The following is a 26,937-nucleotide window of genomic DNA, read 5'->3' on the forward strand; positions in this document are numbered from 1 at the left end:
GTCGGGTGCGGCCCCGCACCTGCCTCGCCCAGAACTGGGGCCCGAGGCACCGGCCGTCCTTTCCCTAACGCGCAGCGGGTCCCGCGGCCTTCCGGCTTCCGTCGAGCGGACGGAAGTCCCGCCCTCCCGTGGCGGAAGTCCTGCCCTCCCGTGACGTGTTTCTCCTGCGCCGCGGCCATGGCGGCCGGAGCGGGCGGTCGTGCTGCGTCCCGGCCTGTCTTCTCGCGGCGACCCCCTCCACGCGGGCACTTGGGGCCTGGGAAGCGGCAGTCGTGTCGCAGCGTGTCTCCTTCCCCACAGGGAAACCTCGAGGGGCGTCGCCGCCCGCGGCTTCTACCACTCGACTCGCCCAGATCTTCGCACCGTTTGTGGTTCCGAGATGTGTCCGACTCCTTGCAGCGAGATCGCGATGCCATCTACATCAGACCGTTAGAATACAATAATTTTTCCCCCTCCTTATGCAATTTGGGATTCGACACCCGTAGGTCGGGACGGCCGCAGGGACCCGGCGCCCCCAACGCCTCCCTCCCTCCCCAGCGTGGTTCTCTGCAGGTGGGCCATGGTGGGGACGGGGTTCGTGGGTCCTGCCTTGTCGGACTCGGTGGCAGAAAACCGGGCGTGCACACGACCGGCCAGGATCAGAGGCAAGGTGTGCAAAGCATTCAGTGGGAATAGACTTAAAACGATGGATTTATGCATCGTCCTTCAAGTTGAAATGAAGGTCCGGTTCACAAGACTGGTTTAACTCAGTTATTATGCCAAGGAATAACTTAGGACAACTTGGTTTTGGTTTGAATCAGTCTTTAGGGCCAGAGTGATAGCATAGCAGGTAGGGTGTCTAAGTACCTGGTTTCTATCCCTGGCACTATATATATATATCTCACGATCATCCTGTTGTTCATTGATTGCCTCGAGCAGGCACCTGTAAGTGTACTTCTTCCTAGCCCTGAGATTTTAAAAGAGCCATTTCAGTGCTCTTTCAGGATTAGGAGAATGAGACCCATCATTCTCCATCATTGTTACTGGTATTTGGCATATTGAGTATGACGCCAGAAGTTTGCCAGACTCTGCCGTGCGGGCAGGATACTTTTGGTAGCCTGCAGGTTCTCCAAAGGGAAAATACAATAATAAGATGTCGCTTCCGGGACCTGGGTTTTATAGTCTCTGCATCTTGGCCATTGATGGGACCAACCTGGGGCTGGCGACAGCTGGTGGGTGTGACGCCTACCTACTGGAAGATGGGGGCTGTGGTTAGAGAAAGCTCAGTCCCAATCCGAGTAGGCTTGGAGACCTCAGCCCTGGGAGCTGCATGCCTGGGTTCCTCTGCCAGTTCTTTCGTGCATGAGACCCGTCTGGACATATGGAGAGTGGTCCCAGCATAGCTGTGGCTGACTCCGGAGGGCCTCAGCTGCTGGGGCTCTGCTCGGGGAGGGGATGGAGAGAAACTCAACCCTCCCCCCTCCAAGGGAATATATATATATATATATACATATATATATATATATCCCAAACTTGCCAATAGTGATCCCTGAGTGCAGATCTAGGAATAAGGCCTGAGCACCTCTTCATGTGCCAGTCCCCACAAGGGGATGGGGGGGGAGGGGAGAACAGTCTATCAAAATCATTTCTATACCTAAGCACATCATTGATCGTAATTGTGTTTACATGACCTACCTACAATTTTCTTTCTATAAGAATGATGCAAAATGCCCTGAGAATGCTAGGACGTTTTGTCATTGTTCTTTGCATCGCCTCCATAGCACTGTAGCACTGTCCTCCCCTTGTTCATCGATTTGCTCGAGTGGGCAGCAATAATGTCTCACAACAAATTGTGAGACTTGTTACTGTTTTTGGCATATTGAATACATCACGGGGAGCTTGCCAGGCTTTGCTGTGCCGGCGAGATACTCTTGGTAGCTTGCCGGGCTCTCGGAGAGGGGTGGAGGAATCGAACCCAGGTCGGCTATGTCAGCCGCATGCAAGGAAAATACTTTACCCACTGTGCTATCGCCTCCATATGGTCAGAAATTCCAAGAAATTGTACCTGGCTTGATTTCACTGAGATTAATCGCCCATTCAGTTTTTGTCTTCACCCCACTGAACTGTGTACTTGTTGAGGCCAGGGATGATTTTATTGATTATATCTCTACCCCAGCGCTCGCCAGAGATCCCATAAATATTACGCCTATGACCTCTTCTTGACCTCCAGGCTGAAGCTCTTTGCCTTGGACCAGATGAATCTCCGCAAAAAAATCGGGAAAATGGTGGTTGGGACCTTAGAAGCCAAATAACCTTGTTCTGTGGGAGGAAATGGGCTACTCTAAGATTCATATACGGAAGCCCTAATACCCAAAGCCTCGGAGGTGGCAATGGGGCCAAATGCCTTAAAAGGGGGCCACCAGGGTAGATCTGCAATCAGTCCGACTTGTGCCCTTTTAAGAGGGGCTGTGGGCAGAGACATGGGGGGTGCAAAAGATGAGCATCGGAGAACTCAGGAAAAGGCCAGACTGTCTTGATTCCCAGACCCTAGTTAAATTACTAGAACATGTCTTTCTGTTGCTTACACCACCCATCTGGTTATTTCATTCTGAGAGCCTTAGTAAAAAGTTCATTCTGTGAGGCTGGAGTGATAGTACAGTGGGTCGGGTGTTGGCCTTGCACACAGCCGACCTGGGTTCAACTCCCAGCATCCCATATGGTCCCCTGAGCACCACCAGGAGTAATTTCTGAGTGCAAAGCCAGGAATAACTCCTGTGCATCTCCAGATGTGACCCAAAAAGCCAAAAAAAAAAAAGTGCATTCTGTGTTAGTGTCCCCACTAGTGGGAATGGATGAACACAAATGTGGCAACCCCATCTTCTTGGGGTGGTTCTGCACTCGGTTATTTCACAGGGAACTCAGTAATGGTGCTTAGGTCTATTTGTGGACCGAATGACACCGGGAACATACTGTTAACATAGGCACAGAGCGAAATGGGGCCCAGTGCCCAGCTGCCTACTCCCCTGCAGTATGCGGAAGAACAAAAGATGAAAAGCATGAGAGCTGCAGTGCCAGTCTCGCCTAATGATAGACCACGGTCCAGGGCAAAGGCACCATCGGGACATAGTAAAAGCAACCAAGTCTATGTGGACTGCAGTAGTTTACAGCCAGTGCAATATTCTCTTGAGTAGAAACTACTCTTTCACAGGGACAGCAACTAGGGGATATCCTTCAGACACTATAAGGACTTTTCCATCTTAAACTATGAAGAGCTCTTTTGAAGTGATAGTTACAGCAGGTACTTAAATAGCCATTCCTGTCTAAAAAGCACAGCTGGAAACACTACATGGATTAAACAGCTTCTCCAAAACAGTTTAAGATACTATTGAGGAAATAGTAAAAGAAATTAATCTTAATTAGTGTAAAGCCAGTATTTGAACCTTCGTGGCTACTATGGTGGAGGCTGAAAGAAACTGACCATGAAATTAACCATTAGGACTGTTACTGATAGTCCTGACATTTAATTCATCTTGAAGATACGTATGATGTGATTCGCTCAGTTTCTGGAAAAGCAGACTGATTCAAATATCAGTGTGCTTTTGTAGCTTCCAGACTGGCATACCAGGTTATTCATCATATTTATCAAGATCACTGTAAAATCTGTTTGTGGTCAGCGAACAGCTCATGTCAGCTCGTTCTCCTTTCCTAGATGTCTCTAAATTCTTCAGCTTCCTAATTCTACAATTGTCTCAGCTTTCCCAGCCTCTTCTCTGACAAACTGAATTCAGTTCATTGCTGACAGTCACCTGTGTTCAGCCTACAATATGGACTACTTCATTTGATTAAGATTAGTGTAATAATTGCCAACTAATGGGTCAGAGAGATAGTTACAGCAGGTAGGGCACTTGCCTTGCATGTGGCTTCCTGGGTTCAATCCCTGGCACCACATACGATCCCAAGCCCCACCAGGAGTGATCTGAGTGCAGATCCAGGAGGAAGTCCTGAGCACTGCTGAGTGTGTGCCAAATATAAAATGTAAGATGGAGGAGAAAAAGAATTTTCTACTTATTATAAAGTCTTACAGGAATCTACAGTTAAAATCATAATAAAGATTTTTTTCTTGATTATAAAAGTCTCAGATGTGATGATTCAATAGTCTACTTAGAATTGATCAACTGTATTCAAACAGTATGTTCAAAGGGAATCAAAAGGTACCTCCTACCTAAAACAAAGGTCCAAAACATTCACATGATTAAAAGTAGAAAACAAAACTTTATTTGATGAAAACTTCTTAAAAGTTTCAGTATGAAGTAACAAAATCAACAACCTACAAATCGGTCAATCCTTCGCATTCCAAGCAAAATACTGTCTTCAGGAAAAAAAGACCATTTCATTATATATTTCTCCTTCTATAGGCTAGGCATGTCTGAATGGAGATGGATATAAAATTCAAAGAGAATAAAATGAAAATATTTAAAAAATAAAAATCTGAACCCTCTCCTTGAGGTGTATTGAGGTACGCTCACCACCATACCCAGCACCTGGTAATCATCAAGTTACTGACTTGAGTCTCAGAAAAAGATCCTTAAATGAAAGAACAAGAGATCCTAGTTGTCTGCGAATCACAGGGAGAAAAAAAACGATGGTACTAGTAAAGTGTTCGGTCATTTCGGCTCACCATCTACATGAAGAAAAAGCTCAGGAAGTTGGGAGAATGACTCTGGAGGAAATTTCTAACTCATCTTTCATGCTATTATCAACACATGACCTCCCATTGAAGGCCATCAGATAGCAGAGGATCTCATTTATCAGAACACCTGGGGTAGAGAAACTTGTTCTTTTACTCTGCTCCTAAAAACTAGGTCCATTCTGAACTTGACAAGCCTTTGAAGTCCTAAAATTCTTGCCAATATCTGACTGTAGCATACAAAGTCAAGAAAACCAAGAATAGCTTGAATCAGTGCTCCAAAACCACCCATTTGCACAATGGAAAAGATCAGTTTCTGGAGCCTTTCTCTCTCGCCTCTTTATTAAGGATCCTGAGAGACTTAAGCAGGACACAGTGAGGCTGGCGAGAAACTGCCGCAAGTAAAACAATGAGTAGACTAGCTAAACAATTTCAAATGAGCTTTCACCATGAGAGAAAATGAGAACAGCCCCATTTTCTGAAAAGGGCCGAGGGTGCTTTAATACATCTTGAGCTTACAAATGAAATCTAGGCAACAAGTGGGAATCGAGCCGTAGGAAATCATGCTGAAGGATTTCAAATTGCAATCTATTAAATGAAATTGTGTTTGACTGATCTGTCATTTACTGGAGTTTGTGAAATTGTCCAGAATATCTACATACTCCAAACTTTAAAAGGACGATAATCTGTGCTTATCTGCTCATATATCTGCAGTCACATCACCGTCACCCTATACAAGCTTATTAACCGGAGAACTACAAGGTTATGTTTCATCCCGCATGATCTGTTCCTACTGAAGGTAGCCTTAGTTAGCTCGCCTACTGTCTTAGCATGGTCCAGGCCAGGACCATTGTGGACATGACAACGGTTGCTCCGTAGCAGCAACTCCATCATTTGGTCAGCAGCCGGTAGGCTCAGTCAGTCATTGCCCTCATAATCACTGTAGCCCTGGTAAGCACTGTTCCTCCGCTCGTGGATGCTGGACATCTTCTTCCACGCCGAATCCTGATGGAAACTCGCGCTGAAAGAGCGGCCCAGCCGCCCGTGCGGCTTCTTGGAGATGTTGTCTTCGCTCTCCGACTTGGCCATTCCCTGGCTGTGTGTCGGAGGTTGTGACTCTGCTCTGATGGTTCCAAATGGAAAATTCCAAAGGCCAAACCGCTGCCAATGAAGTTTCTGGAATGCTATGATACAATGCAAATTTCCGCCAACCTGACAAGGGGAAAAGAATTTTGGTAAAGAAAATGATAGGAAATGAGCTATACTATTAAGTAGAGTCCTTTGATTGCATTTGTTATTTCCTCCTTGCCTCAAGAGTAGTGTGTGTGTGTGTGTGTGTGTGTGTGTGTGTGTGTGTGTGTGTGTGTGTATAGCAAGGTAGGTTTTAGTGAAGGAAACTTGATTAGAAAGATGTGAGAGGAGAGAAAGGGGAAATATGTGTTCAAGAGAAAACACAGGCTTCTTTAGTGTGAAAAAGAGCAAGCAAGGAAACAAACAAGTGAAGTACATGTGCAAGCAAGAATGCAGCTTCAAGAGCATCTCAAACCTCCAGGACTCTGTTGGCTTTCACACCTACTATCCCCTCCTCATCGGCTGGACCCAGAACTCAGATCATTGCTCATCCTCTCCACTGGACACTCTGTGTATGTCGTGGGATCATATCAGCTAGGCATTTACTCGGTGCACAGACGCGTTACTTGACCCATGCTAGGCCAGAGCAGAGGCCGAGACAGACCTGCCTTGGATTAGAATGCCTCTATGGAAGGAGACAGCATGTGCTGGATGGAGATTTTCAGGGAGTAAATAACCAGGCAACCAGGTAAGCACAACACAGAACACCAGATGAATGAGGGTTATATGGCTCCTACTGCCAGGGTGTGACCTGCTTCTAGTCCCGTAGGATTCCAGACTCTACTCCCTGCCCCTCCCTGATGAAGGTACCCCAGGATCCTTAAAATAATTTCCCCTTTCCTTCTAAGGTCTGAACTGGGTTTCCACTATTTACCACTGAACAGATACAGACTAAATGACTTCATTTTGGTCAGACTGGAAATGCTTCCCATGGTGATGCTCGCACTGGTGTTCTTACCTTCTTTGTTTTTCGGTATTGTAGCCCCCTCTCTAAGTGCCGGATATCTAGAAATTCTGGATTCTGAGTGTTTAGATCAGTAACAATATCCGCCCATCTATAGTTAAGAAGTAAAGATAAAACACAGTTTTTCATTTAAGTACAAACTTCCATCACATTGGAACTTCTCACACAAGCAATTTGCTATAATACTACCAGGAAGTAATTCTCTAATCCCTGGATTGATTCTTCCACCTATAAACTCTAATGGAGTCTTGCTGTTAAGACGATTCTACATATCCAAGGGTCTCAAATTTTAAAATGGTTACTTTTCTATGAAATAAATATAGACTTGCTAGATGCCACCTACAAGTAGAAACATCCCATATTTCCTTTTAGAATTAAATACATTTTCCAAATATTTGGTAGGCAAAATCTATATTCACAGGCAGTATGACTGTCCAAAGAAATTACAAATTTTTTCTACTATTACTAGAATTGATAGGTGAATTTGATATAAATGTAATATTCAAGATCTATAAAGAAAAATCTATTGTATTTTTTGTACTTTACAAGAATGTAATTGGCAATTATTTTTTAAATCAATTGATAAGGGCATCAAAAAACATACCACACTTAGTGGTCTATACAGCAAAATCATTATATTGTATATTATAGTGTACTCAAAATTTATTGAGTAGGTTCTTTTCTTTGGAGTGGGGGGGCAGGGGGCACACTCAGAGATTCTCAGGGCTTACTCTTGGCTCTATGCACAGGGTCACGCTTGGTGATGCTCTGGAGAACCTCCATAGTTACAGGAATTGAACCAAAGATGGCTACATACAAGGCATATGTTTAACCCTGGTACTGTCCCTCCAACTCCAGAGAGTAGATCCTAAGTGTCCTTACCCACACACACACAAGGTAACTGTGAGCTGTTTAGCATATTACCAGCAGATTGTGGCAATCAGTTTTCAATATAAACACATCAGCAAATTTAGGCTTTAAATATACATATTTTATCAAATATAGCACTGTAGCACTGTCCTCCCATTGTTCATCGATTAGCTCAAACAGACCCGGTAATGTCTCCATTGTGAGACTTGTTACTGTGTTTGGCCTGTCGAATACATCACAGGTAGCTTGCCAGGCTTTGCTGTGCAGGCAAGATACTCTCAGTAGCTTGCTGGGCTCTCCGAGAGGGGTGGAAGAATCGAACCCGGGTCACCTGGGTCGGCTGCATCGGCTGCGTGCAAGGCAAACACCCTACCTGCTGTGCTATCACTCCAGCCCAGTATACCCCAATAAAACTGAGATAATAAAATTTCAGTAAAACTGTTAAAAGAATGACATTATCAACACTATAAAGATGAAGAAAACAATTGGAACATTCATTCATTGCCAGTCAAGATATAAAGTGGTACAACCACACTGGAGAACTTTCATTTTCTTAAATATGCAACTAGTCTATAAATTAGTTCATTTCTAGGTATCTATCCATCGAAAACAAAATCTGTACATACATGTCCTCAAAAGACAAAAAGAAAAACATGGCATAGCCATACAAAGAAATATCCTGGCCATCTAAAGTATTCTTTTTTTTTTTAAGTATTCTTAATCACAACATGAAGGTATGCTAAAAACATTGTTCTAAGTGAAAAAATAGAGACACAAAATGCCATATATTGTGTGGTTCCATTACCTGAAATATCCACATTAGGCAGACCCACAGAGACAGAAAGTAGATTAGTGGTTACCAGGGGTTGGGGGAAAGACCATCAAGAGTTTCTGCTAATGGGGTCTGGGGTTTGCTGAGGGATGATGAAAATGTTCTGGCATTAGAGAGTAATGCTCAACTCTCTGAATCTACCAGAATCCATGGTTTAAAAGACTGAACTTTATGAGATAAGTCAAAGAAATTCAAATGCTTGTAATAAATAACACGCTACACAACTCAATTTTGATTCTACTCACACACAACTCAATACTACTTAGCAACTGCATTTTTTTTTTCAAAGTAACTATTGGTACATATGAAACAGTAGGTGAGTCTCACAGACTGTTTAAACAGAAGATGTCACACACAAAAAGAATATTTCATGATTATGAAATTCAAAGAAAAGCAAAGCTGCTCTCTGAGAGGAAATCACACTCCATGTCCCTCCATGAACACTGACAGGCAAGGAGCAGGTGTTCTCCATGGTCCTGAAAATGTCACGCAACTCAATGGCATGTTACTCACTTATTATGATCTCCCCAGGTAAGACCTGTGATTCACTCTGCGCATCAGATTTAACAAAAGAGAAGTCAACATACTTTTTGCAGTGAATAGCAGGATGTTTTCGACTAGATTCTCCAATTAGGATCCAGTATTCTACTTCCTGCGATGAGAGAGGCCCCCTGCTGAATATGAAATGCATTCACGGTAAGCTTGACCAGACAATTCATTCCCTGGGACATTCTGCTTTGAATATGTTAATAAAATATGTACTTAAGTCTACTCAAATAAACATGGTACCTCTTAGTGCTAGAATCGGCTTTTGATTGAGCTGATTTCTGAAGGTCATTAAAAGGAAGTAAAAATTAAATTTATACTTATATGCCCAACTATTACAAAATTTCAGGCTAAAAAATGTATGAAGTTTCTAGCATCTAAGAAGAAAAGGAAAAACTCTTACCTGCTTCCAAGGTCACTGTCTAGTTTTCTCCTTTCAAGTGCATTCAGGAAGGTCAGAATATATTCTAAAAATAAACCCTGAAAGCTGTGTTTTGTCTGGGGAACTTGGAATCATTCTGATACCTGCATCCCTTCTCTGAGGACTACAGTTTAAGTAGGTCTGGAATCTGCCCAATTTTCAAAGCATCTTGGAGATTTGCAGGTGCAGGCAGAGGTGTAGAAAGTAGCAGGACCTACTTTCTCACGATTTGCATTTTGACAGATATTCAGAGTAAGGGGGGAGCGTTAGGATGAAACTAGAGAATAAAGTGTGCAAAGAGGAGTCTAATATGATGTAAGGAAAAGTAAATAACAATAACGAAGTCTTTGAATGTGTAAGTGACTGTTCCCTGAACACTTTCCCCAATACATTTTCCTGATGTTTTGCCACTCAAAACCCAGAAACACTTACCTGAATGCTTTATTTGCTTTAACGGGAGTTGCTTCAAAGCCAATGGGGCAGAAGTAATGGTTCTGGCAATGATAGATATAAGCCAGAGATTCCTCTTTCAATCCATGTGTTAACTTGGACAAGGCGCCTGATGCTACAAAAGAACAAACCCACACACTCAGGAACCAAAAACACCACCTGTAATCCCCACAACCCCGCTGCTTAGGACGGAAGGACGGGCGCATTCCAGGGGGTGGGGGGAGACACTGACAGTTTGGGGGAATGAGACACTACTGCACTACTGACAGATTTGGTGGGGGGGGGGGGAGGAACTAAGGAGTTTGCTTTTCATTTGACCCTGGAGACTGAAGTTCAGACCCACCTAGTAACAAACGGAAGTGCCAAGGCTGCATCCTTGCTTACCAAAACTCCCAGCACACACACAGTCATGAAATGTCAGCACTGCAGAAAGCCCAGTGCCCTATGCAAGCGACTACGTCACCAGCTATGCCACTCTGCCACTAGAACTTTCTGAGTGAGCAATTTTGCCCCTTCATTATGAAAATGTATTAGGGGACTAAGCTGCCAACATGAAAGATGTACATCGACACAGTGGAATACTATGCAGCTGTTAGAAAAGATGAAGTCATGAAATTTGTTTATAAGTGGATGGTCGTAGAGAGTATCATGCTAAGTGAAGTAAGTCACTTATTTCACTTAGAAAGAGAAGAACAGACACAGAATGACTGTACTCATTTGTGGAATATAAAATAACGTAATATGAGACTGACACCCAAGGACAATAGAGACAAAGGCCAGGAAAACTGCTCCACGGTTGCAAGCCTGCCTCATGAGTTGGAGGAGAAGGCAGCTGGAATACAGCAGGGATCTCTAATTCAATGATGGTTGGAGGAATCGCTCAGGATAGGAGATGTGTGCTGAACTTAGATAAAGGACCAAACATGATGGCCTTAGTATCTGTATTGCAAACCATATCTTAGTATCTGTATTGCAAACCGTAATACCCAAAATGACAGAGAGAGTATTGGGAAAATTGTCTGCCACAGAGGCAGAGGGAGGGATGGGATGGGGCGGGGGCCAAGGGGAACTGGGGACATTGGTGGAAATTGTGTACTGGTGGAGGGATAGATGTTCAATCATTGTATGATGGAAACTCAAACATGAAAGCTTTGTAACTGTATCTCACGGTGATTCACACAAAAAAAAAATCATTAAAAGAAAAAAAAAGATGTATAAGAACTAGGAATCGTTTCATTAGATTCTCAAAGATGGATTTCTTCCCACTCCAGAGACCATCCTGCAGGGTTCCCAGAATGCATGACCCCCACCCACAAGGCAATGAATACTAATATTGACAGATATAAAGAACCCAAGTTCTCAGAACACAAACTGGCCCCTGCCCCCTGAATGCACACACCAAAGGGAGAAAATGCTCTAGAGACACAGGCTGGCCAGAGACGCCTCACACCCACCCTCCAGTCCTGTGTCTGCACTACTAAGAGCCATGGGCTCTTCCACAAAGCCCTGCCCAGAGCAGCAATCCACGATTCAGGTCATGGGCGAGGTTTCCTCAAAAAGCATCTCCTGGAAGAAACTAAATTATTCATCATCAATGAATAATGGCCCAGGAAGATTAGAAACTAAAAATAGGGCAGCGCTGGCAAGTCTGAGTGTCTCTGCAGGCCACAGTCCCACTGACTGGACTACATACCCACCTGACAGCACCCACCCACCCCCCGCCGCTGAGCACAGAGCCAGGAGTCAGCAATGAGCACAGCCAGGTGTGACCGGGAATCGAACCTGAGCATCCCAGCTTGCAAAGCCTGGGTTCAGGCCTTTCGGCTCTTTTTGACTTTTTGGATCACACCTGGTGATGCTCAGGGGTTACTCCTGGCTCTGCACTCAGGAATTACTCCTGGCGGTTCTCGGAGGACCATATGGGATGCTGGGGATCAAACCCAGGTTGGCCACATACAAGGCAAACTCCCTCCCCACTGTACTATCGCTCCGGCTCCCCATGCAATTTTCTTTAAAAAAAAAAAACTATTTCACACTTCCGTCCTTTCTTAAGTTCAGTGGAATCCAAAATCACATATGTGACATAAAGGGACAATGGGTTCATTTATTCATGGGGGGAGGGGCAAACTCTCAAGTGAGGCTCAGGAGGTCCAGTGCCACCCACTGGTGATTCTCCATCAACTTCAGACACTTCTATACAAGGGGACAGGGAGGCCTTGAAGCTTGTGTCCCAGAGTGCTGGGGATTACCGCGGCCACCAGGACCACACCTAGCAGGGCTCAGGGGAACAGGTAGTGCTGGAGTCAAACCCGGGTCAGGGCACACTAAGAGCTGGACAGTCACTCTCAAAGGCCTGAAGCGGGGCTGGGGACTGGGCGGGGTGGAGGGGTGGGGCCAGCCCATGCCACCCCAGCAGTCACAGACCCCCCAGGTGCCACCAGGAGTGAGTGCCAAGTGGCACACTCAATATAGCCCATATTACAAAGTTTATATACATAGAATTAGCAAAAGAACAGTCGTGGAGTATTTTCAGGGCTTAGGGGGAAGCTGAAGTAGGTGAGAACATTTTCTCTCACCAGAATTCACACCCCTCTGCAGCTCACAGGCTTGTTTCCTAGAAGTCAGGAGGCAAGTTTTTCTTCCACAGTGTCCTGTGTGTGAACTCAGTGTGACTCTGGGAATTTTCCCTCTTTTATTTCAAAGCACCTGGGCACTCTGAGGCCAGGTGGCCTTTCCTTAAGGGACACCTTAAGGACACCCTGTACGGGCCGGTGGCCGCAGGTCTCAGGCCTGTGTGCCCAGCAGCGTGGACGCTAATGCACCCCAGACAAAAACTCACTGCTGGCCGTGGGCTACAGTTCGCCAAACTCTCGTTCACATCAATCATTCCTCCACCCCAGCCTTTCACACAGGTCTGCAGGAAAGCACATAGGACACAGGCCATGGAAAGGACCCACGCAGAGCTGTTCTGGCTGGGAAGAAAGGAGGGAGTTTAGGTCTCAGCTTCTCCACCAGCAGCCCTGGGGCACCAGCTCCAAATCCCAGGTTACCCTGTGCCCCCTAAAAATCCCAGACTCCCCTGCACCCCTGAAAATCACTGAACTCTCTGCCCTGGGAGAAGGAAGCAGCTCCAGATAAAGAGGCTGGAGAGTGCCGGAGTGGTAGCACAGTGGGGAGGGTGTTTGCCTTGCATGTGGCCAACCCGGGTTCGATTCCCAGCATCCCATATGGTCCCCAACAATTCTTAGAGTAATTCCTGGGTCCAGAACCAGGAGTAACCCAAAAAGTACAAAAAAAAATTAAAAAAGGAGGTGGCGCTTTACAAAGTTCGCGGGAGAACTGGGCAGCAGTAGAAGGCGGGCAGCAAATGACAGGCCCAGTAGGTCTGTGGCAGAGACAAATGACCTGCGAGTGTTAAGGGAATGGAGCGGTAGTACAGCGGGTAGGGCAGTTGCCTTGCATGTGACCGACCCAGGTTCGATCCCCAGCATCCCATATGGTCCCCCAAGCACTGCCAGGAGTGATCCCTGAGCGCCGGGCCATGAATAAGACCAGACATTGCTGGGTGTGGCCCAAAAACCAACCACAAAAGAATTTGAAAGTCTAACAAGCTTCAAAGTGATGCTGTTGGTGCTCTAGAAACCACATTTTAAGGGCCACTAGTGTGGATTTACGAGGGGCAATTCATTTAATGCAATTCGGTAAGAAACTGCCAGGCACTTAACTGATGATGCTAAGAGCTACTGGAACCCCAGGGAAACCCCAATATACAGTATCTCAAGCTGCCCTTCAAGGAAGGAAAGCCAGGGACCTTCCCTGCAGGGTAGAAGAACACAGTGTCACAAGAGAGGGAACATAATTCAAAGGAGCAAGAGCACATCAGGTCTGAGGAATCCGGAAAGGTGCATCCAGGACGGAAGTCGGGGGAGTGGCAGGAGCCAACAATCTGGACAGAGGGAACAGCATAAAGAGGGTGAGAACAAAATTGTCGGGGGGAAGGGAGAGTCAGGGGACAGCCACGTCTGTGGAGAGTAGAGGGTGCGAGGGCAGAGCGAGGCCTACCGTAAGGCACCCCCTGAGTTTCGGGGCAAGGGCAGAAAAGAGATGGTCCTCTGAAATAAAAGACAGGAAATGCAGGATTTAATAATAATGAAAACAGACACCCAAGGAAGTAGTTCTAGTCAGGTAAAGGCATGTACAGATAGAACCTAAGTTCAAAATAATATTCAGTCTCAATCAGAGTGAGGCTTAAGTGACAGAGCAAACATTCCCCACTGCAGGTTTCTGAGAGGCTTCCAGTCAGGTGAGGAATATATGTGTATGTTTAGCAGCCAGTACAGAGAACCCTGCTGCCTTTGCTATCATTTTTTTTTTTTTTTGCTTTTTGCTGTTTTGCGTCAGACCTGGCGATGTACTGGGGTTACTCCTGGCTCATGCACTCAGGAGTTACTCCTGGCGGTGCTTGGGGGACCATATGGGATGCTGGGAATAGAACCGGGGTCAGCCACATGCAAGGCAAACGCCCTACCTGTTGTGCTATCACTCCAGCCCCATGCCTTTGCTATTATTTCTCACCCTATGTTAATATTACTAACATTCTGATCATCTTTGAATTAGCTGAGTATGGACTGTTACTTAAAGCCTGATCTCCTATGAAAAAAAATCTACGATAATCTCTTGAATATATTTTTACAGCATCCAATAGAACAGCCAGCGCCTAGGATCCTAATCCTAACAGGGCCTGAACTGACGTCTTTTAATGCACTCGGTACAGGTGAGACGACTTTGGAAAGTCAGAGGAGGTTGGCTGTGGATGATGCTAAGGAAGGAAGCCCCCGAGAGCTCCTGGGGAAGAAGGGCGTCTGTCTGCACAACATGAACAAGATGAACTGGCCTTGTGTTCAAGTCAAGAAAAACGAGTGGACGGGGAAAACAGACTACAAATGCCTAGTGGCCCTGGGCAGTGGGCAGTGGCGCAGTGAAGGTCCCTGGGGGTTGTGCTGGGATAAGGCAGCTATTTTCTGTACATCAAAATTATAATGAGTGATAGCACCTAGTACAATTTTTAAAAAAATCAATTTTATAAACTGCAGTAGATGTTTCAAATGATTTTTTTAAATAGGGCCTTCCCTGTCACAAATGTCAGCAAATAAGTGCACCACTAGTTCGAAGTCACACAAACAATGAAAGTTCATCTTAAAAAGTAAATAAACCTAGGGCCAGAGTGATAGCACAGCAGGTAGGGTGTTTGCCTTGCACGCGGCTGACCCGGGTTCGATCCCCGGCATCCCATATGGTCCCCCAAGCACCGCCAGGAGTAATTTCTGAGTGCAAAGCTAGGAGTAACTCCTGAGCATTGCTGGGTGTGACCCAAAAAAAAAAGCAAAAAAAAAAAAAAAGTAAATAATCCTGTGGAATATAAAGTAATATAATATGAGACTAACACCTAAGGACAGTAGAGACAAGGGTCAGAAAGATTGCTCCACAGCTTGGAAGTCTGCCTCACAAGCTGGGGGAGAAAGTAATTGGGATAGAGAAGGGATAACTAAGTCTATCACAGTTGGAGGGATCATTCGGGATGGGAGATGTGTGATGAAAGTAGATAAAGGACCAAACGTGATGGCCTCTCAGTCTCTGTATTGCAAACCATAACGTCCAGAAGTAGAGAGAATGTAAGAAGGAAACTGTCCACCATAGAGGCAGGGGGTGGGATGGGATGGGGGTGGCAGGAGGTATACTGGGGACATTGGTGGTGGAAAATGTGAACTGGTGGCGGGATGGGTTTTTGATCATTGTATGACTGAAACTCAATCATAAAAGCTTTGTGACTCTATCTCACAGTGATTCAATTAAAAAATTTTTAAAAAAAATTTTAAAGTTAAATGATCTTAAGTGAGGTAACAGTTTGAGAATCATGTTAACAATTTCTAGCACAACTTTCATCATAATTTTTTATAAAAAGTCAACTTGGGGTGCAGTGTGCAAGGCCCAGGATTTGCATGCAGCCAACCAGCACCCCCAAGTGTCCCCTGAGTCTAGCACGAGTGACCCCTGAGTGCAGAGCCAGAAATCAGCCCTGACCATCGCTGAGAATGGTCCCAAAACAAACAAAGAAAAGACCACTTAATGCACAATAATAGCTGTGTTCACTTTTCCCCCACAGGGTTTTGTTTTGGTTCTGTGAGTCAGCTCACTTTCCACTGCAGCCCTGACCCACTGGACGTCCGCAAATGAGTGACCTGCACAGCTGCCCGGTCACAGAAGGGGGCCCACCAGGAAACGAAAGACCCAGAATAGACACGAGAGCCCAGTCAGTCTGTAAAAACAATTCCGACTAAGAAAGAGGCACTGAAAGATTTCCAACAGCAACAGCTCCCGCTAAAGAAACTCCCAGAAACACAGCGCAGTGCCTTTCTCTGCCTTCCTAAAGGAAAGAAACCCTCAGCACAGTGCACACAGACCCCGGCAACCCTTGTTATACCGGGTTCTGGGTTTCCCGTTCACAGAGAGACCAGCTCCACGAGTGAGAATGCAAAAGCAAAGGAACCTTTATTGCTAGCTCGAGCTCAGGTCCAGGCCTCATCCAATGCAGCGGGAGTCTTGACCAGGACCTTGACTCCTGTTCTGGAGGACATTATAAAATATATCGTTCCATAAGCAATGTTGGCAGTTTTCCCAAGAATTGCCACAATTTATTCAGTCACAAGTCTGTGATCTAATTGGTCTTGCTCACCTGCTATGCCCAGAGATATCCTGCTTATCATCCTGGCTAGAGGTGTCTAGGGGATTTCTATCTTCAGTCAAGGACAAACTCAGGGAATTCTTTGGGGGGAAACAGAAACTTAGGCCCACTGCTTGTTTTGCTCAAGTGCAGCCTGTCATGGTGCATGTGAGGTTCTACTCAGTCTCATACCCTGAGATGCAGTGGGAGTACAAGGGTCAAGGGCATCCCCCACAAACTCCCCGTGCCCTGAGAGCTGGACAGACCTTATCTGCCCTCAGGTAGCCCAGAGATTCTTCCCAGGAACTGCCCGCCCCACCCTGCGCCTCCTGTGCAGTTACCTGCAGGGTGAGCTGCCCAGGCCAGTCATTTCTAGACCAAAGCATCTTTCTTTGTGGAAGATGCTATTTACTCAAAATGATCTTACTTTCAGTTTCTTGGGACATACCCAGAGGTACCCAGGGCTTACTCCTACCTCTGCGCTCAGGGATGACTGGCAGTGCCAGGGATTGTACTGGGGTGGGTGCAAGACCAGCAGTACCCCTACTCTCTCTCCAATCATGGGAGTCAACACCCTTGGCCACTGCTCTGCTCCTTCTCAGCAAAGTTTCTCCCCCTGGCTGTTCACCGCACTTGCAAACACGCTGTCTTCCTCCTCCTGTTCTGTCTTTTTGTTAAAGAACCAGGTGGAAATCTAAGACAGGTAAAAGTGAATTTCTGCCTCTCCTCCAAGAATCTTAAGGAGAACAGAGGAGGTGAAGCAGGGAAACCAAGGGCTAAATCACTTCTATGTAACCCTGGGTCAGAAGTACATTCATTCGACCAAACAAGACCCAAGGAAATACATCTGTCTAGATGGATAACAATTTTGGACAGAAAAAATTTATTTCCTCTGAAAATTTATCATCATAAGCTAGTATAAACTATCCCACCTATGATTAAAAATAAAAGTCCCCAGAGAATGTAAATTAAAATATCCCAGTTCTCCCAGAAACAGGCAAAAAAAGAAATGCAAAGTCTCTCTTAAGATTCTTCCTTTTTCCCTTTCTGGTATTTTAGGCTGCGCCCAGCAGTGAGAAGGGGCTACCCCAGCTCTGTACTTGGGGTCATTCCCAGCTGTGCTCAGGGAACCATGTGGTGTCAGGGATTTGAACCAGAGGCACAAATGCAGCAGCTGCATGCAAGGCAAGTGCCTTTCTTCCTATACTATCCCCACAGTCCAGCAAGCGGCTTTTAAAGCAAACTGAAGAGAACCTGGCAACTTCTGGAATAAAACTGTGAATGAATGAATTAAAACAAACAAACAAAAACTAGAAAATTAGCATTCTGGAAAACATCCTCCCTCCCTCCCTCCCTCCCTTCCTTCCCTTCCTTGCCTCTCCCCTTCTCGTCTTCCCTCCTTTCTGGCTGTATGCCAGGGATCATTTGTGGCAGGGTGGGGTTAACTTCAGAGCTAGGAGTGCCCTCTGAGCACTGCTTGATGTGACCCTCAAAGTCAACAAATAAAATAAAGATGAAGTGTTTCCAAAATAGGATGACAACTTAGACCAAAGGTGGTGCTTGGTACCAAACCCAGGTCGGCTGCGTGCAAGGCGGGTGTCTGGCCCCACCCTATCCTTTCACAGCCTTCCCCTGATGGCCGATGACTGAGACAGGTGTGTTAACAGTCTCACTAGAAACAGAAAAGGAGGAGACCCCCCCACCCCATGAAAAGGCACAGAAAGCAGCCAGGAAAGAGGGAGCATTAACTGCATGGACCATCTGTGTCCAACAAGGCCAAAGAGTGGTTTCGATGTCTCTCTTCATCTTCAGTGACAAAAGTAAGGGGAGACAAGCAGAGATAAAGTTCTTCTGGGGGACTCAGCCAGCATCCAAATTTCCAGGTAACATCACCAGGAAGTGCGCACACTGAGGTGTGAATTCCAAGTTTGCCTGACTTGCAGCCACCCTGATACCTCAGGTCTCAAGATATAAAACCTGCCCTGAATTCAGACCTTAACAGCCCTCTCCCTCTTCTGTTGACAAAAACTGCGCTCAACAAGATTCTATCTAGTCACTTCTCCGCGGGCCTCACCTCGGCTTCTGCAATCATCCTTGGCACAAGCAGTCTTAGCGAGCATCCTCCTCAATTAGGATGAAGTCAATCCCTGCTACCTTGGTGGCAACTTGTTGCACCAGACTCCCCCTTCCAACTCTCTAATACAGGCATGTGGAACGTTTTAACAAGGACCACAGGTTCTTTCCAAGAATGCTGTATTACAATTTTTTTTAATTTGTTGAATTATGATTATTGGGCTATTAAGAAAAACGGGTGCTGTCAAATAATGCAAATACTTAGTGCAAAACTGAAGAAGTTCTGGAGTGAGCTCCATCCCATTATGAAAAGGACCTAGAACAGAACATTCCTCTCACGTGCCTGCATCCTGCTATCAGGTGATCAGGTAGGCCTGGCATCACACTGTTGTGGGGACACACACAGACCACAGCTGTAGTCCCAAACAAGAAAATGAATGCTTTAAAGCAGGATTTCTGGCATGCACTAAATCTCCAAGAGCAATGACGATAAAAGCCAATCAACTGTTCCTGGAAATGCCCTAGAGATTAATACAATGATTTTTCCCTTGATAAGAGAAACTAAATTAAGATTAACAGATTGTGTTTAGGACTTTTATAATGCCCCATGAATCAAAAGAGTCACTCTGAGATGAAACCTAAAGTATGTATGTGCATGTGTGATGTGTGGATGTGAGAGTGTGCATGTGATGTGTGTATAAATATTCTCAGTAACTACCTACCTGTTTCTCCAGCTGTTTTATTCTTCCCGTGGGGCTTATAGAGAACATATGAGCACCCTTTCACATGGAAGTGGTCATTAATTTGTCTGAACCACCTGAAAAATGAACAAGAACAGGGCTGGAGCGATAGTATAGTGGGTAGGGCATTTGCCTTGCATGTGGCCGAACCCGGGTTCAATCCTCGGCACCTCATAGGGTCTCCTGAGCACCGCCAGGAATGATTTCTGAGTGCAGAGCCAGGAGTAACCCCTACGCACCTCTGGGTGTGACCCAAAAAGCAAAACAAACAAACAAACAAACAAAAGAATAAGAAGACAAGAATGGGGCTAATCCAGTGGTGGAGAGATTCATGCAGAAACCCTGCCTGGGTGACCATGAGATACGAGGTTTGCTCTTGAGAGGGCCGGAGTGACAGGACAGCAGGGGGGCACTTGCTTTGCAAAGTCTCTCACCATCCCATGTGGTCCCCTGAGCCTACCAGGAGTAATCCCTGAGGACAGAGTCAGGACTAAGCCCTGAGGAAAGCCAGGTGTGGTCCAAAAACCAAATCAAAACAAAATTAATTAATGAAAATGAATTGAGAAACCAAATATTTTCTATCAACTCCCCAGAGCATTATTTTGTGGATCTAGAGACCAGGCAATGCCTGTGACCAAGGGCTTTACCTCATCAGCGTCGTGTTTCCCGTGAAAGGACCAAACCGAATATCCTCAAACGGGGGCTGAAAGCCCAAAATATGCAGAGCTTCTTCTTGAGTAATAGGTGGAAGGCTAGAAGAGAAAGAGCTCCCTTCAGTACACAATGCTCACCAGAAGCAAGTAACCATTCTTTCTTGATGGACATGGGTAATTTTGGTTTGGAAACAATTTTTGCCATTTCTTAATTTATAAAAAAAAAATAATAATACATGCATGTATTTAGAGCTAAGTGCCCCATCCCAAAAAACAGCAGCTTTTGTTTTGCAATTCATAAATAATCTATTCTTACACAACCCAGATAGCTTTCCAATTGGGGATACTTGTAAATCGACAACAGCACACTTACTTTCCAGTTCCCATTGTGCTGTACAAGAAATTCCAGCAAGAGACTAAAGACGAGATCCCACAGGAAGTCTTATACTGTGGCCGGCTGATGCAGTACCTGGGAAAACAAAACACGTGTCTTGATTTGAAAGAACACAAAAAGACAGAGAATGAACACTGCAGCTGAAATCGCTACCAGAAACGTGAACCTAGATTTTTTTTTTTTAATCGAATCACCGTGAGATAGTTACAAAGCCTTCATGTTTGAGTTTTGGTCATACAGCGATCCAACACCCATCCTTCCACCAGTGCCCATTCTCCACCACTAATGTCCCCCACACCAATCCAACCCTCCCCCTGCCTCTATGACAATCTACACCATACTTTCTTTTGGATTGCTTGTCATGAATAGCTACTGGAACTCTAAAATTTTAGATAATTAGGGTCTGGAAAAATCTCTGCAGCGTGCTGTTCTGTTCCAAGATTTCTTTTGTGTGTCTCTGGACCACGGCCACTAAGGAGCTTCAGTAGCAGCCAGAGGCAGTTTGTGGGTGTGACCTCCAGGGTCCCAAAGGGAAAGGGGAGATGAGAAGGATGAATTCATCCCCTATCCCTTGAGACCTGGAGTTTGCCATCACTGAGCCTGTGTACCTGCACTTCTCACTGAGTTCTGAAAGTTGGCGGCCGCTGGGATTCTTAATGGGCAGGTGGAGGGACAGTGCCTGCTTCTGTCTGAAGCATTCCTATGAAGTCGGCCTGGCGCAAAGTCCGGAGGCATCTCTGCAGCAAGCTGCTTAGTTCCGAAAGTCTTTTGTGTATCCCCAAACCCTGATCACTAACCCCAGTGTAATCTCTTTTGGAGGAGAAGGAGATGGTGCTCAGCGAGGACTCCTGGCTCTGTGCTCAGGAGTCACCTGGCAATGCTTGGGAGACCATTCGCGCTGCTGAGGCCCAAACCTGGGTCAGCTGCATGATGCACTGGCCCTCCTACCTCACAATCAAAGGTTTCTATTCACTGGACATATTTTATTTAAGGGCTAGTGCGAGAACTAAATGGGCGGAAGTACCAGCTCTGCTGAAAACTCATCCATGGGGGCAGAGAGAAAGAGCTCTGCATGCTGGAGGCGCAGGGATGCATGCCAGCCAGCACTGCACGGTTCCCCTGTACCACCAGGTTTGACTCAAAACACAGAACACACACACACACACACACACACACACACACACAGAAGCAAAAAAATCACCAGTGAGGGTTAACCTGGGGGAATGGGGGACAGGGCCTGACCTGAATCCTTAGCCTACACTCCAAGACATAAATCATGACTGATAACATGAAGTGAAATTGGGGGAGTCGGAGAGATAGAACAGTAGGGAAGGAGCATCCCTTGCATGCAGTCAGCCTGGGTATGATCCTGCGAACAGGTGTGATCCCTGAGCACAGGAGAAAGCCCTGACTGAGCACAGCTGGGTGTGTCCTCTCCATCTCCCCCAAAAGAAAAAGAAAGTTGAGTCTGGTTGTAGTGTGCGACCATAGGATCTGCTGTCTGCTGTGTGAGGCTGGGCAGGGTTCTCGGCTTCTCTGAGCCTCGCTCCAGACACACAGGTCTGGACCTCTGACAGCAGATTACTGCCAGCTGTCTAAAGACCTTGAGACAGGGCCAGAGCACTAATACCGCAAGTAGGGCTTATGCCTCGCACGAGGGTGACCTGGGTTCGATCCCTGGCATCCCATAAGGTCCCCTGTGGGAAGCTGGCCCTTTAACTGACCAAGGGCCTACGTGCCTGTGCTATGTATGGTCATCTTGACCTACGTGACCCGCAGCAGGCAAAGCCTGTGCTATGTATGGTTATCTTGATGTATGGTTATCCTGATGTATGGTTATCTTGAGAAAACATCTGTCATGGCTGTCAGTAATAACAAGAAGTAACTGACAGTGATTAACCTGGTATGTGAAACGTATAAACTTTGTAAATCATATGGACATGACCCTTTGTGTAACTACCTCGTGTCTGGTACGTGAAATGTATAAACTTTGTAATGCATGGTATGTGAAAACGTATAGACTTTGTACCTTCCTAACCATATATGGACATGACCCTTTTTGTGTAACTGCATTGTGCTTTTCCTGTACTGATAGGTATTTAAGCCCCTGCTGCCCTGAATAAAGTCCTGTCCTGTCCTATCCTGTCTGCTGTCCTGTCTGCTCTGTCCTGTCCCTTTTTCTCTGCATTATGTCTCTTGTGTCTTGTGTTCATTTGGTCGGTCCCTCCCTGCACCTACGGACCCTAGGGCCACCTCCATGGTCCGGAGGATTGGTCTGGAGGGGCCCCCCACAGTCCCCTGAGCACCACCAGGACTAATTCCTGAGTGCAGAGCCAGGAGTAACCCCCAAGCATCACAAGTGTGGCCCAAAAAGAAAAAAATAAAATAGCTTGTTCTTCCTATCCCCAGTGCCCACCCCAATTCAGACACGGCCAACCCCCCCCCCCTCCGATGCGCTGGGAAGGCCCCACAAATACTGGGGACAACTCACAGGGAAACACATCAGGCCAATCTAGAGCCCTCTGGCCACGTCTGTGTCAGGGCAATCTAGAACTCAAAAATGGGGCGGAGGAATAAAGGCTGTTCCAGGTGAAGCCAGACGCGGGGCTCGGAGATGGGAGCAGGGCAGGTGGGCAGAGCTGGGTCCCAGAGCTCCCCATCCTCTGAGGGGTTCACATCACCTGGCATCACCCCAAAGCAGGCACTCAGGAAGCAGTGCTCACACCGTCACAGAGAAGAGGCTGGTGGGAGGAGAACCCCAGGCAGGCTTACCAGCGTCTGACGTCTAAGACTTTCCGTTGCTTAATATCCTCGACGGGAGAATGCTGGTGCCAGTCCCTTGGGTGTCTTCCCTTTTTGTCTGAGGTCTTTTTCTTGGAAATTTGTTTCTTTGCACTGCCTGGAATATGAGAGTGTAAAATAGGCCAAAGAGGATGAAGCGAGCTGCAAGGCATTCAGGGACAAAAAGTTTCAAGTCACCAAAGCAGGTGCTTCAAGTGCTCGACAAACACATGGAAATACTCTTCCAGAACATGCTTCTACCTTCAAGGGAGGCGAGAAATTCAATTAACCAGCCGTGAATTTGATTTCCTAGAGGATTCTCCTCTTCTCATTCCTTCAGCGAGTTACTTAGCTAGTAAAAGAATCAATCACAAAATCTTTGGCCACCATCGAGGGGATCAAATTACCGACAGTATAAAATATTTAGCTCAGCCACTGTCCAGAAGAAAAATGAATCCTCTCCATAGAATCGCATTAAAGCATGACTCTGTTAAGAGAGCAAATGCGCTCCATGCAATAATGCGGTGAGGTGGGGCTTAAAAATATCCCCAGGCCCACAGGGGCCACAGAATGGACTTTAAATGAAGGACTGTGGATGTGATCTGAGACTGGCTTCAGGTACTAGCATGGAAAGCAAAGATCTCTTTTCCTCGAATATGCATGTCTGTGTATGTGTGCACAACACACACACAAGCACACTTTCCAAAAACACGCTTTAAGTCGAAGAGCAGTCAGGAGACAGATCAAGGGTGATGAAGGCTACGCTGTGTGCTATTTTATTTTATTCTCTTTTATTTAGTTACTCGGCTGGAGCAATAGCACAGTGGTAGGGCGTTTGCCTTGCACACGGCCAACAGGGGTTCAATTCCTCTGTCCCTCTCGGAGAGCCCAGCAAGCTACCCAGAGTATATCGCCCGCATGGCAGAATCTGGCAAGCTCCCCGTGGCATATTCGATATGCCAAAAACAGTAACAACAAGTCGCACAATGGAGACATTACTGGTGCACGCTTGAGCAAACTGATGGACAATGGAAGGACAGTGGACAGTGTTTATTTAGTTATTTTGGGTTTGGGGCTGGCTCAGCTGTGCTCAGGGCTGACTTCCAACTTAGTGTTCAGGAATTACCCATGGCAGGGCTCAGGGGATCACATACGGTGCCAGGGAGCAAACCTAGGTTAGCCACATGCAAGGCAAATACCTTACCCACAGCACTGACTGTCCAGCCCATGTAGTTGATTCTGAACCATGCTAATGATGTAAATTAAAGTATTAACCAATAACATACAGGCGTCAGTTCACCAAAACGCCATCCACATTTCTAAGAGTTAAGCAAGAAATACTGTAAAATGTTTTATTTTATTTTTGTTTTTGTTTTTTGGGTCATACCCGGTGATGCTCAGGGGTTACTCCTGGCTCTACACTCAGGAGTTACTCCTGGCAGTGTTCAGGGGACCATATGGGATGCTGGGAATCGAACCCGGGTCGGCCGCGTGCAAGGCAAATGCCCTACCCGCTGTGCTATCTCTCCAGCCCCACTGTAAAATGTTTTAAGCAAAATAAATGTGCTATAAAAATGAAAAGAAAAGGAGCCTGAGAGATAGCACAGCTGATAGGGTGTTTGCCTTGCAAGCGGCTGACTCGGGTTCAATTCCTGGAACCCCATATGGTCCCCCAAGCACTGCCAGGAGTGATCCGAGAGCACAGAAGCCAGGAATAAGCCCTGAGTGCAGCTGGCGGTGCCCCTCCCCCACAAAGGGGCAAAAACTAAACCATAAAAAAAATACAATCAAGATTTAAGATGCCCTGAGGGCCAGGGTCTGTCCTTTACTCCAAACCAATGAATGGATGTCAGAACAGAAAGTGAAGGAGCACACCCAGCACTACTGAAGCGGTATTTTGGAGCCCAGCCACCAAACTCCAACATCCCCAGAATGCAGCATGCAAGAAAACATGATGTCATAAAATAAAAAACATGACACATTCTCAAGAAAACTCTACAGCCAAGTCTGGATGACCCGATTTTGAAGATGAGGGTTTTAATGAGTTGGAAAACTATCTTTATGAGAGAAAAATCTGACTGGTGGAGACTGTTCACCCCAACCCCAATCCCCGGCTCACACAGAGCAAAGACTGCCACAAATACCACAGATCGGGGTGGGGGTGGGGGGAGGGTGAGGTGGGAAGGCGCTTGCCTCACACTTGACCCAACCCAATTTGAACCCTGGCACTGCATATGGCTGGTCCTTCATCAACGCCAGGAGTGATCCCTAAGCTCAGAGCCAGGAGTAAACTCTTGTGGGAAGCTGGCCCTTTAACTGACCAAGAGCCTACGTGCCTGTGCGGCTGACCTGACCTACGTGACCCTCAGCAGGTGAAGCCTGTGGTATGGCTATCTTGATCTACGTGACCCTCAGCAGGTCAAGCCTGTGCTAGGTAGGGCTATTCTGACCTACGTGACCCTCGACAGGTAAAGCCTGTGCTTTGTATGGTTATCCTGAGAAAACAATTGTCATGGCTGTAACTGACAATGATTAACTTAGTATAAGCCTTGTAATGCATGGTATGTTAAACTTATAGACTCTGTAACTTTCCTAACCACATTTTGAGCACGACCCTTTGTGTAGCTGCCTCACTATATATACCCCCATCACCCTCAATAAAGCCTGTCCCTTTTTCTCTTTGTTTCTAAGCTGCATTCTGTCTCTTGTGTCTTGTGTTCATTTGGTCGGTCCTTCCCTGCACCTACGGATCCTAGGGCTACCTCCGCGGGCTGGAGAGTGGTCTGGCGGGGCCCCCCGCAAACTCTGGGAACCACTGAGAGTGGCCAAAAAAAAAAGAAAACAAAACAGAAAACAACAACAAAAAACACAAAGAGGAGGAGGAGAAGGAGGAGGAGGAGGAGGAGGAGGAGGAGGAAGAGGTGGAAGAAGAGGAAGAGGAGGAAGAAGAGTAAGAAGAAGAGGAAGAGGAAAAGGAGGAAGAAGAGGGGAAGGAGGAGGAAGAAGGAAGGAGAGGGGAGAGGGAGGAAGAAGGAGGGGTAGGGGAGGGGGAGGAGAGGAGGAGGAGGAGGAGGAGGAGAAGAAGAAGAAGAAGAAGAAGAAGAAGAAGAAGAAGAAGAAGAAGAAGAAGAAGAAGAAGAAGAAGAAGAAGAAGAAGGAAGAAGGAAGAAGAAGAAGCAAAGAAAGAAACCCCTCAGATTCATCACATGGTTAATTTTGCTAAAATAAACATCAGGCTACAGAAATTAATAGTACAGGATGTATAAGGCGCATGCCCTGCACGCAGCAGAACTGGGCTCTATCCCACCAACCACATCTGGTTCCTCATCCCTCCTAGGACTGCTCCCTAAGCACCATCGGGTGTGATCCCAACTTTGGAAATAGATAAGCAAAATCTAAACTCATTGACTAGTTACAGCTATCTTTAAGAGATGCTCTTTGAACATAGAAAGAGGCTGGGGAGGAGGAGAAGGTGGGGAAATATTTGTATCAAGTAAACTCTAGTTACTGGGCCCGCTCTAGCAAATCGGCAATCAACGGGAGGGCCTTTACCTTTACCTTTACCTAAACTCTAGCAAGGGCTGGAGCGATAGCACAGTGGTAGGGTGTTTGCCTTGCACACAGCCAACATGGCCGACTCGAGTTCGATTCCTCCGCCCCTCTCGGAGAGCCCAGCAAGCTACCGAGAGTATCTC

General features: G+C 46.3%; 1 protein-coding gene across 2 annotated transcripts in view; it reads right to left on the bottom strand.

Annotated features, from left to right (window-relative positions):
• Positions 1–4,231: 4,231 nt before the first annotated feature.
• The window catches only part of BIVM (basic, immunoglobulin-like variable motif containing), a 31,581-nt gene continuing 8,875 nt past the window's right edge, over positions 4,232–26,937 (bottom strand). Inside the window, exons 3-10 of one of the 2 annotated variants that reach the window (XM_056109716.1) lie at positions 23,234–23,360; positions 20,441–20,536; positions 20,062–20,166; positions 19,397–19,491; positions 9,863–9,995; positions 9,051–9,134; positions 6,756–6,852; positions 4,232–5,878 (exon numbers count right to left, since the gene is read on the bottom strand). In XM_056109716.1, coding sequence (XP_055965691.1) covers positions 5,585–5,878; positions 6,756–6,852; positions 9,051–9,134; positions 9,863–9,995; positions 19,397–19,491; positions 20,062–20,166; positions 20,441–20,536; positions 23,234–23,360 — 1,031 coding nt within the window. In that variant the 3' untranslated portion in view covers positions 4,232–5,584. Of the gene's footprint in view, positions 5,879–6,755; positions 6,853–9,050; positions 9,138–9,862; positions 9,996–19,396; positions 19,492–20,061; positions 20,167–20,440; positions 20,537–23,233; positions 23,361–26,937 lie in introns of both variants that reach the window. The other variant, XM_056109715.1, reaches the window with a different exon arrangement.

The sequence above is a fragment of the Sorex fumeus genome, unplaced genomic scaffold (assembly GCF_029834395.1).
Source record: "Sorex fumeus unplaced genomic scaffold, SorFum_2.1 ptg000008l, whole genome shotgun sequence".
In the NCBI taxonomy this organism is placed as follows: Eukaryota; Metazoa; Chordata; class Mammalia; order Eulipotyphla; family Soricidae; genus Sorex; species Sorex fumeus.